This window comes from Chroicocephalus ridibundus, chromosome Z (genome assembly GCF_963924245.1).
Source record: "Chroicocephalus ridibundus chromosome Z, bChrRid1.1, whole genome shotgun sequence".
Classification (NCBI taxonomy): domain Eukaryota; kingdom Metazoa; phylum Chordata; class Aves; order Charadriiformes; family Laridae; genus Chroicocephalus; species Chroicocephalus ridibundus.
Genome location: NC_086316.1, coordinates 20,690,272 through 20,710,337, shown reverse-complemented (window position 1 = coordinate 20,710,337; position 20,066 = coordinate 20,690,272). Strand labels below are relative to the sequence as shown.

General features: G+C 35.2%; 1 protein-coding gene across 14 annotated transcripts in view; it reads right to left on the bottom strand.

Annotated features, from left to right (window-relative positions):
• The window catches only part of CSNK1G3 (casein kinase 1 gamma 3), an 82,959-nt gene that overhangs the window by 12,241 nt on the left and 50,652 nt on the right, over positions 1 to 20,066 (bottom strand). For 4 of the 14 annotated variants that reach the window (XM_063320009.1, XM_063320008.1, XM_063320010.1 and 1 more), the window contains exons 7-11: positions 11,926 to 12,011; positions 11,713 to 11,797; positions 6,971 to 7,119; positions 5,848 to 5,943; positions 5,094 to 5,189 (exon numbers count right to left, since the gene is read on the bottom strand). In XM_063320009.1, coding sequence (XP_063176079.1) covers positions 5,094 to 5,189; positions 5,848 to 5,943; positions 6,971 to 7,119; positions 11,713 to 11,797; positions 11,926 to 12,011 — 512 coding nt within the window. Of the gene's footprint in view, positions 1 to 5,093; positions 5,190 to 5,847; positions 5,970 to 6,970; positions 7,120 to 11,712; positions 11,798 to 11,925; positions 12,012 to 20,066 lie in introns of all 14 variants that reach the window. The other 10 variants (XM_063320019.1, XM_063320018.1, XM_063320013.1 and 7 more) reach the window with 7 other exon arrangements.

The window sequence follows — 20,066 nt, the reverse complement described above, 5'->3', positions numbered from 1 at the left end:
GTTTGTTTGTGGGTTTTGGTTTGGTTTTTTTTTTTTTGGTGTGTGTATGGTTGGACTCGATGATCTCAAAGGTCCTTTCCAACCATGAAGATTCTATGATTCTAAACTATAACCACCTGTTTGGTGATTCTTTTCTTGAAATTCTTCAAACTGACTTCAAAACTGAATAGTATTTCTTGACAATGCTTTCCTTTAGAGGGAGAAGTCTTTCTTTTCAAGACGGCATTTGTCCTAATGTGTTTTTTTTTATTAATTGAAGACTGCTGTCTCTAAAGAACTTTGACACAAACTTCTAGAAACCTTGACACAAGATTGCAGAAGACTGTACTGCCTTGCTGTGGCTGATCTCTATCAAAGAAAGAGAAATCAAGGAAAAGGAGACCTCAGTCTTTCCCATATACATACACCAGGGACGTTCCACCAAATACAGAACCAAACACAATCAACTATAACTGCCTGTTGCATGGCTTAGTTTAGATGGGAGGAAAACAAAGTTCACCGTTCTTGAAAGAGCTGTGAACTCTGAAAGTATAAGTGAACCAAAGGTTATTGCTAGTCTGAAAAATAGCATCAGTCATGCTTCTCACAGAATCACAAAATGCCCTGACTTTTACTCTAGTCTACTACTGATGAAAACCGGTCTAGAAATGGTCTCAGTAAGATGAAGAAACAAGAATACAGCTGCAACAGAGCAAAATACTTACCTTTAAAAAAAAAACTAACAAAGATTCATTTAAAGGAGTGCAAGAGAGAGGCAGGAGTGCTTCAGTTCCAGTAGCAGTGAAGCTACAACCATATGATCTTAGAATCATAAGTTCTGTACCTTGCTAAAATAACCTACAATGCTAGAAGTTAATTCCCTGTGACATCAGTAAAACATTTTTCAATATGATCAAAAAGTGCATTTTGTAAAAGACTGACAATGCGGGGTAAATTCACTTCCCTCTCTCAGACTACACCCCAAACATATCAAAAATAAGCAAAACACAGGTAGAAAGATACGGGAATATAACAAAATTGAACAAGACTAAGTCACCAGGAAGACAGTTTATGAACTGAAGGTGTCATACACCAAATTCTGTAGCCAGCATGTACCACAAATAAGGCACAAAAAAGATTCATCATTGTGTATCTATATAAAAAGCTAAAACTTTAGGAAAGGAGAGAAAAGAACCAATACACTAAACTAACAGTGCTTGAAGAGAAATTTAATTTCATTTCCCCATTTATGACTTGAGTTGGACTTGGATTTCCTCAGTAGCCTGATGAAAGATGGGAGGCACCATTCATCTCTTAATAGATTTCTGTACGATGGTAGCGAAAAAATGTGATAGTGGAGTTACGGTTTTGAGCCTAAAAATTTTGTTAACAAAAAGTACATGAACATTTTTCCATGAATATTCACAGAATCGGGTTTCTGAAAACTAATATTTTAAACTAAGTTTCAAATTAGAAGTGTTGCAATTAAATTACTCACCTATGAACAAGTCAGAGATTAACAACTAAACTGAAAGTCTAAAACAACTTTAAGCATTTTGGTAACAGATCTTATCCTGGGTGAAATTTAGTTCCTTCAAATTTAATCAGTTCTTTAAAAGTTTAATTTGAAGAGACATATATAAAGAATCATATATGTCACGTCACCTATTTCTTGCTATCCTCTATGCCACAAGGCAAACAAACTTAAAATACTAGACCAACTACCTAATAATGAGACATAGTAATTGTGGAACAGATTAAGCTTGATAAATGCCAGTTATAACAGGACAAAGTTAAGCCTGAACACCAATTCCCCAAATGGTAACAGTAAATCTTCAGGCTAGCCCCATGCTTTGTTTTGTGTTAGTGTGTAAACTAATCTTCTACTTGCTATGTTCGAAAATATAATGTATGTGTAAACTAATCTTTTATTTGCTATGCCAGAAAATCTCTCAAAAGAAATTTTGCTGATTTTCATGCTTATAATCACAATAAGGAATTGCAAAAATTTGAAAGAGACATAGAAAATCCTTAATTTCATTACCTATCTCAGTAACTGAATTCTCCACTCATCAAAAAATAAAGCCAGCCTTCATGCCTAAACAATTAATTAGTGATACTACAGAATGCTATATTTTACTTTCAAAAAGCTTCCAGTTAAGACAAAAGAATCAAAAAAAATTCACACTACCTTTTCAATTCTCAAAAGCTCAGGGAAATTTATTTGTTTAATCTAACATGTCGATATCTTGACCTGCCGAAGGAGAGGTGTCTTGCAACTCAAAACTACTTACATCAAGCACCTAACCTTTCAAGCAGTTCCTAAGCACCTTCCAAGACCTATGACACTTCACTGGGAACTCTTTAACATTATCTTTAAATATAACCTCCTTCTAAAGAATTGCCAAATGGAAAAGCAGAAAAAAAAAGGATAAGAGGAAGGAGACCAGCTAGAAAGTGGTGAAAAAAGTAATAAACAGATTAGTACAGGCTTTATGAGTGCATAAGCAGTTTGCAGTTCATACAGAGACGGAAACAATTCAGTGTTGTACAACTGACATTTTTGGGAACTGAGGCAAACATAAAAATAAAGACACAGGAAGTTGTTGAATGAATTGCTGGGGGGCACAAGTTGCTCTCATTAATAAGGCTACACAAACTGGAAAGACAGACTGCTATACTAGAGCCTTTTAATCTTATCCTAAATAGAGAAATGTGGAAGAAGGGATGAGAACTATTTCTGGATGTTTTCCCTTTACAACTCAATTTTGCTAATAGTATTTGAACTTTAAACATGAACTGACACTACAAAGTAAAATTAGACATGATTAAGCACATTAGTATATCTCTAACATAGGCCTAGAGAGTCTAGGATAACTTAATACAAAACCCAGCATGATTACTATTCATGAACAAACCTTTTACTACCTGAATTTTTCCTCATTTGAACATCATTACAAAGTGTACAAAAATAGGTATTAACAGACATATACACACATACCAACATTCTGTCCACTTGAACTTAATATGTAGCAGTGAAGAATCACTAATAACACATTTTAATAAGCTTCTACAAAAGGATCTCAGAGATGACATCAGCAGTAGTATTAGAGATGACTAATACTAGTGATCTAAAAAACATTCCGTGGACACTAAAATAAAACTATCTGCCAGGTCTTCATATCTTGCAGAAAAACGGATAATTCGGCATAAAACTGGTCTCAAAGGTGAGAAATGACTCATTAATGTCACAGAAAAAACGAATACACTTTAGTTTCGTACCTTAGACTCAACTTGCCTCTGAACAATTATGTGTGTCACTTTTAGAACTCCTCTTCTTGGGGTGAGTTAGGAATCCAGCTAAACCAGTTAATTGTTCAACTTAATAGCATGATTCAGTTAGTATCAGTACAAAGGGTTATCTGACAACAGCCAAGGGCTCAAACTTCAAAACAGAACTGAAGATATTATGTAGTTTTATAAGTGCCTTTAATGAGGAAGCATGACCACTCCACATTAAAAAGCAACCCAATTAAGCTGTCTTTAAAATACCCTTCTGTACAACACTTGATCTTCAAAGACACAGACCAAACAGGTGCAATTTTGCATGTTGCTCTTTTTACATGGCAACTGTTTAGTCTCAACTGATCTAAGTGATCTGAACTCAGAATGCCCATATCCTTTGAGAAAAAAAAAGGAAGAACAAATTTAACATATATTACAATGGAATAAAATCTCTTATGATTTTACCTGAGAAAGAATAAAAGGTTTCTTAATTGCGACAACTGTCAAAAGAATGATATATGATATACAATTTGAAAGTTCTACTAACTGGAATTCAACAAGTTAAATATGTATTTTTCTAACCTAAAAAATAAAAATAAAAAATACTAAGAAATGTAATAATTTTGGAAGATACAATTTCAAATCCAATTTTGATTACACATTACTATGCTGTTCTCAAAAGATATATGACTAGCTTCAAAACTGATGCTATTGTGAGAATTATTGCAATTCCAGTTAAATATACAAGTAAGTTTTCAAAGTATTTGTTAAGGGGAAGCATAGAAGCTTTTCTTGATGCACAGTGATAATTATCATCTACTAGCTTTTCTTACATGACACATGACAATAGTTTCTAAAGCAGCAAAATTTAGAGAATGCTAAGTTTGAACTGAGTTTTAAAGTATTTAAAGAAGATATGGAATTATCACACTGGTGAGGCTATAGAACTGTTTTCTTTACTCTACACTTATTTCTTCAGGCATTGACTTTTTTTTTCCCCCAAAACAAAACGTCAGAGGAAATATATGTAAGTTAGATTGTCAGAATCAAAAATTGAGCAGACAAAAAAAATATTTATTTTCCCTCATATAATACTTTACAAAGCTAAATTATTTTCATCTTGGTCTGAAAGCTCAAAGCTTCGTATAGACTTTGCAGCTGACATTTTGAGTCCTCCTATATTGAGTTTAGACTTCTTGCCTTTAAATATAGTCAAAGAGCAAGACACCAAAAAGTAAAACTAAGAGCAAAGCAGGAAAAAAGCTCTTCGAAGATGAAATAAACTAATAAAGGAAAAAATGTTGGTTTCTACTCATTTTTTCACTGATAACTGAGAAGTACTGGCATGGGAAACATTCTTCTAGTCAATTATTGTGTGAACAAAAGTAGTAAAGTTTAAGCAAAAATAACTACTTAACAATTTCATTTGAAGTTTGCTTAAGGAATAAAAAACATGACTTGAACCATACTCAATTCAGTCAATAGTGGTTTTGTTGCTAATACAACTCAATAACATATCAAATGTTGAAGCTTCAGTTGCTTGCACTGATGTAACTCTATATTCCCTCAAAAAGATAGACAGTTGCATTATTTTAGGCTTTCACTAAGAAAGATGTAGCAAAAATTCCACATAAAAAAAAGATACATAGTTTTCTGCACTTGTTTTAATTTCAGTTTAGCAAGTGTGAAGTAGGAAATAACAGGAACATTCTGAGCATTACTGGAGAGCAAGCTTAATATGAAAACAGTAATCATGTCACACACTACAGGACATGAGTATTATTTAAAGCAAAATGACTGATTAAGTCATGCAAAGAAGCAGAAAATACCTGTACCGAGCCACCATGTCTGTCAGTTGCTAGGTGAGCCCTCAAATGCTGTGGATTGGCTTGCTGTGAGTCCCAAGCTGCCCTATGGTCTGCTGACTATCATTTTTGAGTGCATTAAGAATATATGCAAAAGAAGAAATAAGAATTCCAAAAATAAACAATTCATGCATAAATTATTATATATTATTTTTAAAAGTGCAGCAGCACTACATACTCAATTCCTATATAGATTGTACATCAACATTATCTGCATATTTACATATGCCTACACGTACATTTTCATAGAAAAGTCGCTAAAACTCAGAATTCCTAGTAAGAAACAAAATTCACCAACACAACCCCTGTAACTTAGCTTAGGTAAATGGAAACAGATCTAAATTGCTAACATTTTTACCAACTAGGTTATTATCCTGTTTTAAAAAAAAAGTTAAAATATTATACATACTTGTTTGAACCCCAATAGATGATATAGTATATATGGAAGAGACAGTGATTAAAAATAGAGAACTAAAATAATAATTTAAAGAAGTATCAGCAGAGAGAAAATTCAATACTGATTTAAAGCTACATTATATCATAGTACCAAACAAGCAAGCTTTTAGGACATTTTAAGGTCTACAGATGCAGAAATACATTAACAAGGACCTACCTAAATCAAAGAAAAATAAAAGAAAACCTGTAGTCAATTTTATTTTGGAGTTCTAATAACAACAAAAGACAAAGTAATGCTGATAATCCTACATGAGCAGTTTACCTGATTTTTGGATTGTTGCGTTTTATCTCTGTGCTGATATGCTTCTCTATTTGAAGACAGTGCAGGGTCTGAATGTATTGAACCCACTGGAGTAGGCTACAAATATAAATAATATGTAGCAACTGGTAAAAAAACATAAATTTCTAAGTCTTACCAAAAGTTACTGGTTTGTAATAGAAATTAATCTCTAAATCTGACGGTTTCCCATAACTCAAATTAAAGCAAAAGCTTCATTAGGTATTTACTAATACCAAAAAGAAAGGTAAACCAAAACTTACACAATTTCATGAAATAGCAATTCTCAGTACTATCAGACATTAACTTTCTGAAATAATTTGGGCTGTTATTTTCTGCAGTTAGCAGTTCAGACATTCCGATGAAAGTCCAAAGAAAGGCTTCAAGTAAATTTTTAATGCTAAATACTGAAAAAAGATTTAGCAATAAATGCTACAGTTCTTTCAGACAGTCACAAAGGAACTTCAGGGTAAAATGTATAATCTGAAATTGTCCAACTTAAACTCACAACCCCTTCCTACTTATTAAAAAGTAGCAAGGAAAAATTTGAGGTGCTAAAAAATCGATCTTTTTCTTTAAAGAATATAAACACATTATTTTCTGCAACTTTAGATGTACTGTGATGGAAATTGATATTCTACATCATATTTCATTAGAACTGCATATAAAGCATAGACAGTTTCTTCTTAATGAACTAGAAAATATCTGGAGTATACCTCAGACACAGAGAAGTGATTGCTTTATGTTTTAAAAATAGTGGGAGAAAGTCTCCAAAGCAAGAAAATACATGTAATAATGATAATCACCTGCAAAGTTCTAAGCTCCTCCTTCAACACAAAAACCAGTCTAAATTCCTACAACCTCGTTTTGGATTGAACAGAGATTTACTTTGATATTAAGAGTATGTGTCTGGAAAGAAACTCAATATGAAACATCTCAAGCCAAAAGATAATTTTTGAAAATGCATCTGAAAATGGGTTTGTAATAGCAGCTGTTCACAACAGCAGCCATGAGATGCACATGTATTCTGAAACGCAAGACTAACACTGTCTCAAAACTGATCACATGAAAAACCACAGTATATTGCTAATAGCTTAATTGTACTCACCAACTGTTTGCCAATCCAATCATATTCATAATCAAACATATAGCCTTTCCGATCAAGTAAGTCTGTGAAGAGCTTTCTTAAGTAGTCATAGTCTGGCTTTTCAAAAAAATCTAGCCTTCTTACATAACGTAGATACGTAGCCATTTCCTCTGTATAAATAAGAAAGATACAAAATTGTCATACCTGTTTTAACAGCACTCAAAAAACCAATACTTACTACTACACTTTAAAGCAACTTCCACCTCTCACCATAAAACCTGAACAGTTGCTCACCATGAATCTGTGAATTACCACGAAGTTACTTAATAGTAATAATATTCTTCAAGAAATATTCTAAACATATGCTACCAAGTGACCTCCCACTAATTTTCCCTTTGCATTACCTGTCGAGATCTTCCATTCAACCTTCCAATCCTGATGCACAGTGTGCCAAAAAAGCGGGGAGAGAAATGCCTCTATTTTTCAAAGTTTTTGCAATTATTTGTACAAAGACAAGTCTAAGGAAAGGTAAAGAGGGGGGTATATGAATGTACAGGGTGGACTATGTCTCAAAGAACACCTGTTACTGGAATGCAACCTTTCTTTCTTTAAGAGAGGATACACATGTATGTTCCAAAGTGGGCAACTCCAGTTGTTGTGACAAAAACCACTCTGTATAGACTCTGTTGAGCTATAACTGTAGCATGACTATGGAAGGCTGCAGCAGTGCAGAATGCTTCAGGCATCGCGTTATGTGAAGGTGTTGAGCAGAAGTGGCAAATATCCTGAACAGAAACACTGCAGAGAAGTACTAAGGTTACCTGAGCTCTTGTAGAATGACTTCTGACCACTGTCAGTTTAATATTGCTGTTTAAATACCATATCAGCACACAAATGGAGATTCATTTGGGTAGGTGTTACATGGAAATTATAAAATTCTCCCAGTAGTGGAGATAAAACCAGGGAGATTTCTGAAAGGGCGTGGACCTGTAAAGATAAAAGGAAAGAGCTTTCCTAGTCATTAAAGGGTATGAAGTACAGACTGTGCACTAGCAGCCAGAACCTTCTAGCAAAGACAAGAGTTCCAGCACAAACCTCTTGGCAGGTGAGTAAGGCATACATACGTCCCACTCTTGATAACAGATGTAAGACATGAAAGCCTTCTGAGACAACAGTGTAAGGAACAAGCATCCTTATGGACAGAAGACTACAAGAATCCAAGGGCTGAAAGGGAGAATCCATGAACATCTGAAGCACAAGCTTCAAATCCCATTAAGAAACTGCTCAGACATGTGACTAAATTTGCAATAACTACTTCTGGAATCAGTGAAATGAGGGGCATGTGGAAATAGAACAGTCTGAGAAAACAACAGATGGTGAGAAGGGTAAGTGTTAATAAGCTTTCACAAAAGACCAAGTCCTACAGGCCCTTCCACTTCCTTCCACATGAGTTCCAGATGGACAGAATTCTTAAAAACTAACTTGTTTAGTAACTTTTGTGCTCAAGAAAGAGGGGGATACCACCCACTGGAAAGCCATTCTGACAGAAGTGACTCCTCACTCTCAAGCCAAAACGACTGTTCACAGGGTCCTAAAGAACAACAGAAGGCATCTCTATATGACCAGAAAGTCAGAGAATGAATAAGGTTAAAAGCAGATGCCACCAGCACTCACTAATCCTATGAAGGGGTATGTATGCCAGATGCAGAACAACAATATTACTACATGCTCACCCTGACCTGCACATCACCTTCCAGTAAGTCTGGAGAAGCTGACATCTTGTGGTACGAACAAGGTACTCTAAGAAGCCTATCTTCTGACAGAAGATGGCTGAGAAGTGCAGAGCCAGCACTAAGACTGAGCTATATGCTAAGTTAAACTCTTTCAGAGACAGCGGGGTACAAAGAGGGAGAAGTGAAGGTTTGAGACCAGCTTGATTACAAAAAGTTGTGAGGCAACATCGTGTTGGTGTTGTCAAGAACGCACCATAGGACAATGGTGCTGAGACATGCCAAATGACTCAGTTATGACAAAAACAGAGTATTAAGTGCTATATTTTAGGCACAAGCAGATGGAGCAGTAGATCGGAGGAATTCCTTGGCACCTAAGGTCCAGCTCAGCAGACCAGCAAGACTCTTCAGTAATACTAGCCAAGGAGATCAGTATTTGAAGATGCTGGAGAGAAATGTTGACATACTGTAGGGACCTCTTTAACCATACTTTCCCTGTGAAAACTGGAACCCAAAGCATGCAAGGCCTGTCTTCAGAGTTATGCAGGCTGGAACTGAGCCATTTAATGAAGCTGAATCTGTTACAATTGGCTGATTAAAAAAAATATAAAAAAATCAAATACCTCCCTTATAATGCATTTGTGAGAGAAACTCCAAAGTTTAAATCCTCGCTTATATTTTATACAAGGCTTCAAACAGCAGTAGTGTTGCACACTCAAAGACAGTACAATTGCACAGAACAGGGTATGACAAAGATAAGCATTTCACATGTGACACAGACCAAAGTATCTTTCACTCATACTACAAGAGTTCTCTTGCCTTAAGGAACATTAATCAGCTAGCTCAGTCTCCAGGCTGACTGAAAAGAATTGAAATGATGGTGGATGTACTTCTCATTCTATTCTAGGTCTTAAGTGACAAGAAGGACAGGGAAAGGTAGAACATCCTTGGATATTTGACATACAAAAAATTCCACATATAAGAATGTATTTATTATGAAAGTGTACATATGTACTATCAAAGATGTTTATCTTTTGTGTTCTCCAAGGTCAAATATCTTTTCCCTGTTCCATTTTCAGATGTAAACAAGCATGTACTTGATTAATTTGATGGAAAGACTCCACTAGACATATATGGAGCTATTAATGCACAATTATTCCCAGGAATTGAACCATATATACCTTAAATTAGATATTTATTTTTTAAAGGATTCTATCAACTACATGAAAATCAACATGCAAGACATGCATTCGTTAGTGGGTGCAGAAGATTTATATTCCTGAACCAGCTTTCTTCCCCCCGACATTTAAACTTTTGTCAATTCACCAGACATACATTCAGACATTTGCTTTAAGTTCTGCAACACAAGTTAATTTAATTTGATTTTTTTTAATACATAGAAGAAAGTTAAATGAAAAAACATAAGAAAAATTGATAGCGTACTCGTTTTAACCACTGGGTTGGAAAGAACTTCAAAATGCCATCTAGTCAATCATCCTATCCTATAGCAAATCAGTTACCACCTTGTCTGTCTGGTTTGTTTTCACACAACTCCAATGAAAGAAACTCCAGTCTCCCTGGAAATGGCAATCCTTTCATGCTTTTCACCATATTTGAAACACATGAGTTCATGTCTAAACTTAATTTTTTTGGATTACATCCACTACTTTGTCCTGGCTGCTGTGGCTGTAGCAAACTTCCATGTTTGTAGATGCCGAAGGGTGCAGAAATTCTCTCCCTCAAAATCTGACTAAACCACCCTTCAGTCTCTGCTGATAGGTCTAGCAAATACGGCACATAAACACTACCACTTCTTTACAATATACCCTTAAATAGGACATATTTTCTTGAAGTACAGTCCCCCACATTGAACCTACTGCTTCAGCTGAGGCTTTACAGAATCAAGTAGAGTGGAAATGGCAATTTATGTGTCCTTCAGGCTGTATCTTGTTTATATAGTCCAATTTAGCATACAGTGGTTTTGTTTGGTTTTAAAACTATAGCAGCATGACACTGCTCACTTGGCATTTACTTTGTGACTGACTGAGTTTGACTCATTACCTAAGGAACCTTTCCATACCCAATAATTCTTAATTTGGATTTGATCCCATCTTCATGTACTACCTTGAATGTGATTTATTGAACTGTACCTTATATTTTTTAAGACTGTATTTGTAATCTGTCAGGACCTTTTCATTCTAACCCCACTGTTGAGCCTACAAATTTCAAACTTGTCATTTGCAAGTTTAATAAACATTCTCAGTTATACAAGGCACTAAACAGATCCATCACTAAACTGAACAGATCCAGCACAGATATCTGTGGAATACTGTTTCATGTTTCACATTTGGCAACAATGTACTTAATTACTTCAAATTATTTTACACTTTTCTTCCCATAGTAGATTCTTCTTGATTATGCTTTTAAGATTACTTGAGAGGGTATTTTAAAAGAGCATCAAAAGCAAAAGTACTAAGATTTCATGACACAAAACATCTGTCTCCTGTCCACAATGCCTACTGTGGACAGTACTTCCTTTCATAAGAGGAAATCAAATCAGTTTGTCATAAGCTATTCTCAGCAAATTTTAAAAAATATCTTATTTTCCAGTGCCTCATTGATTCTCCATGCACTTAAGGATAACTAAAAGTGACACCAGAAACTACTTCCAAGTTACTTCACATATTATTTCAGGCTGTTCCTAATGCTGCTTGTTTTAAAAGGGGATATATCAGATTGAGCTGAAAAGATTTGCAAAATTTTATGTGTGAAGATACAAGTGTAGACTATTGATCACCATAAGAATATGTATCAATTTTTTTTTTAAATATTTCCTTTAGAAGAATCAATTTCTGAAGAACAGCATTAGCTTAGTGCTGCTTCAAAGGATAATTCTTATATCTATCACCATAGTACATAATACACATCTTTGGAAGCATTATTTTATTTTTAAAACCAGATGTTAAACAATTATCCATGCCAGTTTCATTTTCTAAATCAATATACATCGTTTTTATTAACAGTAGACATTACCTGGGAAGTTTTCACACAATACTTCTATAGGGGTTGCTCGTTTTGTGTCTCCAATTTTCTGGTAACGTTCTTTTAATGTATCAGCCTATGATATAAGAACAAAACAAACTTCTAAAGTTATATAGCTTGAGGACACTTCAAAAAGAAAAATACTGTGGCAAGAAAAGCTGATAATCTGAAAATAGGGTAGAGGAAGATATCAAAAACCACTACCTTTAAGCCTTGCCATGGAAGGCTTCCTCTGAGAAAATACATAAACATATGACCTAAAGCTTCCAAATCATCTCTTCTACTTTGCTCTGAAACAAGATTCAAATATTATTAGAACATTCAATCTGCATAATTTTACATTACATTTCAAGTTAGCTTTTATGTAAAATAACTGGGAGTTATACAGTACTTGAAATCAAACTCAGGATGTGGGGGGCTTCTTGTATACTATATACTCCATCAAGAACACAGAACAAAAAAAAGCAGATGCAGACTGCAGGTATATTAATCTCAACAGTACTTTAAACAAATTATCTCGCTATAAGAAATTGTTCTTATTTTAAAACATATTTTGACCTTTTAAGTATATAATTGCATTTTAATTCTGATATTTTTTGATCCATTAGTTTTGAACTTGAAACAATTTAATTGAATTAACTGAACTCATTTTTCCCTTATAAAGTCATGGAAAAGATGGTATATTTCTCAGGGACATATTATAGAATTTCTGAGTAAGCCAAAGGTGGAATGAAGGTGGACTGAGCCAAAGGCTCAGAAGGTCTTATTATTTGATCAGAAAGCAGTATGAAGAGGCATGTACATACAGCCTGCTCTCGAGTCTGACTTAAAAGCTAAGTTACAGAAGACAATGTCTGCCATGTCTTCCATTTTTCACACATAGTAGTGTAGTGGTGGTCCTTCAAAAAGTTCATAGAAGTTTATAGAAAAAAGAAAGTAACAAGCAAAATGCAGTGCATTCAATGTTCAAAAGTTTCCCAAGTACATTCCATATTATTTTTAAATAAAATCCATTATTCTTATGAAAAAATATAATACAGAATAGTAAAAGTATTTAAATGATCAGAAGAAAACTGATTTTTACATTTTCACCTGACTTCATTCTCTACTGCTGTTGAAACAACTGTTACACAGTGCATTACCTTTTGTAGTAACAGACTGTATTTACCTATAACTTTGATTTCCTCTCTGACATAAGGGAGAAAACCGAAGTATTAACATTGTTCCTACTCAGTATTTTCACAAAGACAAAATCACTATGCTTTGACAGAAAGAGAAATGGAACAGAAAAGTAAACAAAAAAATGTTTGTTGGATTTTGAACACAGGAAAGTTAACAAAGCCAACCTGGCTTCAACCTGACCAGCACAAAATATTGCCACAAATACATTTCATCTGAAAAACAATTCCTAATCTTCATATAAAAAGAAAAATTTATTTGTCACTGTTTTTTTTTCCCCCCAATCTTCTCATTTGAACACTGAGTATACACACAATACCAAGTGAACAAGAAAATACCAAAAAAGTATGGTAATACAGAGCATGGGCTACATCTAGCCCCTTACTTCTTCACACATCTGCCAACCACATGAGGTTCTTTCACAGTCATTTCCCCTTCATTTGTTTCCATCTTTCCAGTTCCCTCACCAATACTCTTCTTGTTTGTGTCCGCTCCATCATTCTTGTTGTCCACTGCTGCTTCCTTTCTCCGTGGGTGCCCTTCAGACAATCTGGTCTTATTTGAATTTGTCTGCCAACCCTGTAACATCCCATTTGCTGACCATACGCTATCCTGATGCAACCGCACAGGTTAAGAAGAAAGCAGGAATAAGCAGTAGAATTCTGTGCCTGACAGGTTTCAGTACATGAAGGAAACGTTCATCCCAGTTGCATGCAGAAATCCTGTACTCTTCATGAGACAGGGTGGACATGGAGATAACAAGCACCTCATGAGCACTGTGCTCACAACAAACCTTTTGTGCAATGTGGTGTGTGCTTCATGTAAGCCAGATCAGTGGTAAGATGGTGGTAAAGCATACAAAAATGTTACAAGTGCATGCTCATCTATGGGCAACACTAAGGTATGGCCCACAAAAATGTACTGGAAAGTTCTATTTGGTCTTTGCTCAGGGGCAATAATTCCTCTCTTTTGCATTAACTTCTACAGGTTACGCTGATGAAAAGTTAACCTCTCCCCCCTTAAAAAACAAACAAACAAAAAACCAAAACAAAAACCAAAAAACCCAACAACTCAAAAATAAACAAACACCTTATTGAGGCAATTGCTCCTTCACTAATATTCCTCTCTATGAAAGGAGCAATTTTCAATCTTTACCCTGATATTATTTCTAATTAAGAGGATTTTTTTTTTTTTTAAATGAGCTTTTGACCATTGGAGATATTTATGTAGGATAGTTCTGTGGGAACTACTTCTAGGATACATAATTTGAAATCACAATGCCCTCAAGAACCTCCTATGGGAAAAGATTTTTGTTTGTTTTAATTTTTGGGGAATGGGACTACTATTTAGAATCCATTTGAGTTCTTCACTGATCACTTTGGAGTAATTAAAAAATAGTAGTAAACCATCCTTTCCTATGGATGGAGTATTTCACGATAAGCCTGAGAGGCTTACCTGAGAGGAAGCCCAAAGATTATATTCCTATTGTTGGAAGAAGGATCTCTGAAAACTGGAAAAAAAAAAAACCACTAGCAGTGGACTAGCATGAACACAAAAGGATTCCAAGCATCAGCCGGAGGATGCTGATGTATGCTGATCCTAGAGCATCACAATTTAATGAGATTGAGAGGATCTGTTGTCTAAAAGGTAATACAATCATAAAATGACAAACACACAATAAAGCTTTAGGGCACATGGTCTCCTCTCTCCCAAGAAGGTCACCTGAAGCTAGCTAATTTAGTAAGAAACTAACACCTGTTATTTAGTTCACAAGTCACAGATAAATTGTCTCTATTCAAACAGGCTGATTTTAATAAGAACTAAAACCTCATTCAGCACTATCTCCAGAAGTTATCTTTTTTTAGCATACGCAGTAAAGTAACCGTAACACAGGCCAAACAACATTCCGTCTTCAGTAAGTGTCCATTATAAACAGTGCACCCTCCCTCCAGACAAAGTTTTACCGCTTGCTATAAGGAATGCTGAAACAGTAGAAACATAATAACTATTTGGATCAGAAAATGCAATATTACCTACAGGATGATTACATGGTTTGATACACAGACTTGTTACTGTAATCACAAAGTAGATGAAAAGTGACAATCTACATATCCTGAACTATCAGTCTATAAAGTTCAGCAAAAATCAATTAGAAATTTAATCACCCAGAGTCCATAGTCTTACTAAAAGTGATACAATTTCATACGATAATGTAATTTCAGGGAAATGAGACCATCCCTTCCCAAACAAAATTATGAATCCTGAAGTTAATGGTTCATAGAAAGGAAGTCGCATGCCAATTTTATCATAAGCATACACTGTATGTGACACTGTTGTGTTAATAATGTGGACTTTACAGAAAAAAAAAATTCCTATTTTCAGTTATACCTGTGGCAGGGGGGAAAGATTTATTTAGTTCAGTTTGTATTAGAAGCATTTTTTCATATAATTTATGATTTATAAGGTTAGTTAAACAGAAAAAGGTATTTATCTAGGGCAGCTACAACCCTGCCAAGGGTCCAGTGATAATTCAGGGGGTACAAGAAGGAGACTAATAAACTTCCTAGGGGTGTGGAAAACAACTTCATCCTGCACCACTGGCTCAGTGACAAATGGAAGTTGCTAGGACTCCTGGAGGGCCATAACCACAAAGCACAGCCTGTAACTACAGAAAACAGTTTTTTCTTTGAGTTTTTAGAAAGACTTCAGGATTTAAGCTAATAAAATTCTAGGTCCAAACATTTATTGTTCTTATAGTAAGGAATGCATCAAAATCGATCCAATGTGGAATTATTTTTTGCTGGTTTAGATCACAAAAAAGTCTAGCCCTAGAAAACTGATTTTAAATCAGAATGTATAACAGCTCCAATAACAGAGTAGATCTACTTTAAAGGTAAGGGTGGAGGTTTTTTTGGTTTTGTTTGAAGATCAGTACTGTTTAAAGAAATTTACTTCATTTAGCTTTTCAATTAGCATTAAAGACCAGAATGGTTCCCCAAGAGTCTCAGGTATTCACTGTAAGATAACTAACCTCTGCCTCTTCAATAATTAAGCATTACCAAGAAAAGACCAATAAAACCAAGGATATTGGTCATTCCCCAGAGACGATTACATTTTTAGAGGGGAATCACAGAACGTACAGAAAAAAAAAAAACACAACTCCGCACAAAGGAGAGGCTGTGAAAGTAAGAGCCCAATTCCTACTGTTCAGTGTTTGTTAGACCTAAAAGATGACAAACAGCTCTCTGTCATCCAAGAAATGCCTGCAAAATAATAAGGTCAAGAACAACCACTGCTCTGAGTTCCAACTGAAGCAGAGTTATTACATAAGGCTGATGCTCTTCTGCGTGGTTCAGCAACATCACAGTAAAGATTTCAGAAAGGCATTCTAAACCTTTTCCATCTACATTTAAGAATTGTCTACATATTTGAGAATCTCTTGTAATAAGACTTAATATAGTACAGGGAGACAAGCTACTGAAAAGAGTATTAGCTTTGTCACAGCTGCCTTTGCCAGAGGAGCCAGTATATACCTATCCACACTTCCTTATGGCTTTGCATAAGGCTGACAGGTACAGGACTACCCATGATACACAAGTTAAATCTGTCAGAACTTTCATACGTGTTTAACAAGTTACCATTAGACAAAAATAAACCTGTCCAACCAGAGATCAAGATTCTACCCAAGGAGACGAAAAAATCTCCCTTGAAGGAAAAAGTGTCATTTACTATGTTCCTGTGTTAATATCAGACATGTAATCCCCCTGAAAATTCAATTGTGTTCTTCAGGTAATTACCAGTTTTACATTTGTTTTATTTTCTTAAATGATATGGGGAGAGTCTCTTATGTAAGCAGGAAAAAAAGAACTAATTTGATTTTAAAATTGGTTGTACCACCTGAAGCTGATATCAACTTTGTATAACATGCCTGAAAAATAAAGTGAATGCTTCCTTTACTTGAGGAACTTGTGTTCTAAGAGTTATGTTTAGGAAGCTCAAACCTTGCTATCAAGTTTTGAAATGTTCCCAGTGTTAAGTTTTCATTACATTATTAGGAAACACAAGTATTTATATTATTATTCTGTAAATGAAAAATCATTTAGTCTACTCTTGAAGCTATTTGTCTCTAATACAGCTTAATAAAAGTGAAGTTTCAGTCTTTACTTGGTGAGTAATAATAAATCTAGCAATCACAACAAGCTTACAATAGTTCAGTTACTTTTACACATCATTTTACTTTGTGAATGCATACAGAATTAAGGCCAGCTTCATATACAATGCATTTTTGGATGGGTAAGTGGGGTGGGAGGTCTTTCATTATATTTAAATTACCTGGAATATGCTATTATGCTGGTTTAATTAAGAGACTGCTTCTTATCAAGAATTTCAAAACCCACTGGCATCAATGATGACAGGACTTGGAGTCATGATAAATTTGTCATCATTGTGGTCATAACTAGAGAATATCATAGCACTCTAGTAAATACTCCTGTATGATCAAGATAGGATTCTTCTTCCATTTTCAAACAGTAAAGGAACTGATGAAATAAAGCTAACATGCTGTATTTAATTTCTAATATGGGGAAAGGCCAAAATGTGTTCCAGTAGGCCAGTTCTCATTGTGGAAATAAATTTAACTGAAAAAGGAAAAGGATTCCTATTTTTACAAAACTGTAAAAAAATAACAAGAAAAAAATGAGTTTAAGCTCATGACCATTACCTCTAACAAATATTAAATAAAAAAGTTAATAAATAAACCTTTTATCCATCTGACAAACTTCAAACTGCAACTACTAAAACAGAAAGAACTTAATGTGGTGAGAAATTAAGAAAAGTTTTCCGCTCTGTAAGTACTACAAGAACACGTATTACTGGCACAGGCTGCCAAAAGAGCTTGTGGAGTCTCCCTCCTTGTAGATACTCAGAAGTTGTCTGGACATGGTCCTGGACAACCAGATCTAGGTGGCCCTGCTTGAGCAGAGAGGTTGAACATGATGACCTCCAGGCATCCCTGCCAGCCTCAACCATTCTGTGATTAGCAGTCCACAGGTGGAATCTTTCTTTACTTACCAAGGGTCACCAAACACTTGTGTAATGAGGAAAGGAACCACAGTGTCCATGACACTAAGGCAAATTGGGATGCTGATGTTTAAATTGTGCACTACTGAAATACATAACCAGTACCTTCTAATTTTGAGACATTTTCTGAGACTCAAACCAGCAGCTGAAGATCAACAAAACATAATGATGGCAGTATCCTGATGTTCTGAAATATCAGTTGAAATAAGGAGACACACACCCCACCGCTTTTCTCTGTCCACATGAAAACATATGGATAGACACTTGAGAGCAAAGAGAGCTGTCAGCTCTTAAGTAGCCAATACCGAAGAAAATCAACCTTTGGAGGCTATTGGTCACTGACTGTGGAAGATGAACATCAGATGGCTGACACTGTCAGCCTCGTCTCCTGCTCTGGAGACATTCAAAACCCACCTGGACGCGTTGCTGTGCAACCTGCTCTAGGTGACCCTGCTCTGGCAGGGGGGTTGGACTAGATGATCTCCAGAGGTCCCTTCCAGACCCCACCGTTCTGCGATTCTATGATTCTGTGATACTGAGTTCGGCCTTCCCCTTACACCCTGAAATTGCAGCCCTATGGCAGGGATAACAGAACACTTTCTGAATCAACCTCAAACTTTACAGGTTTCTAATGCAGTTTAGATTTCAATAAACTGAAAGGTTTGTTAGCTTTAATACCTAATGCTGAAACCTGTAGTTGTTCATAATTTTCTTTACTACCATTTGGTTTTCCTTTCCAGGACAACTACTACCAAGTATCATTCTTTCCTTCTACAAGTAAGCACCACCTTCTGTGGCACAGCTTTTAAATTCTTAAACTTTTTATCATTGTATTCTACTTAAAGAGAATAAGCTATTTAGAATGAATACTAATAAACAATCTTTAAAGATACGAACTACAAATACGGTAATTTGCAATTTTAACTCTGGAGATTGCTTTGCAGACAATAACTATGCAGAAGTGCACATCAGCATATCTTTCAAAGGAATCATTATTCATATTATTTTATAAAGATTATTTTTGCTTAAAAAAAAATCTTGCTCATCAGTGAAGAGCTAAGTAGAAAAGCATATGAAGACACTGAAATACTTCAGGTATTGAAAAAATTCCGGAGGAGGACAGAATGACTTGGAATCTAGATATGGAAACCAGGGCTATTCAAGTACTTAAATTGAAGTTAAAAACTTAGGCCCTTCTACTCCTCAGCTCTTTTGTCCACATCAACCTTGTTTGTAAATCGCTCATTTGAAGGAAAGATGCTCCCAGCATTCATTTATATTACCAGAAAAGGAAGTCTGAGACGATGAAAAAAAAATCCCTCAAACTATCAAGATTCAACTTGCCAGTAAAAGGAAGACATTTCTCACCTGTTTCATCTCATGTGTTCAACTACAACATGACAGTTAAACTCTGTAGGTTGATGAACTTCTTTATATACAAAATCTTTAGTCTTAAAAAAAGAAAAGCAAACTGGGTAACAGTTTCCTAGCTGCTCCATTACAGATAAACCCACTTACTAAGCTGTATTCCAGGATGGTCACAGAGCCAAGAGTCTCAACTGCGTTTCACAAGACTAGGTTATATTCTAGATATTAAACGTGTTTCTTTGACAAAAAATATTGTTGAAATTTGTGCATTCCTGATGTATAAGTACAAAGAACTACACCAATGCTTCATATACTTAGTAGAAACTAATCTTAAATATCTTTTACTTTGATGAATCCTATACTTTCTCCAGAAGCACTTCCAAAAAACTGAAAAAACAGGCACAAGAGCCTAATCTCCCACCTTTAAAAAGGGAAGCAACAATTATTTTGTCTTATTTTCAGAACCTCCCCCTAAAAGCAAGTATACAAAGAAGGTAGCAACCCTGTGAAGATGTTTTCGGGATGTGGGACTGCCAGTAAGATTTTAAAAGCAACTCAAAAGGCTGCCTCCAAAATCAGGTATCAGATACAAAGGCAAAACAGATACATATTAAACAACACTTTTTCCATTTCCCTAAAAAAAAGCGCAGTATGTAAACATGCAAAATGTTATTGAAATTTAGGTGTACAGTACCCAAATATAAAACTTTTATCAAATG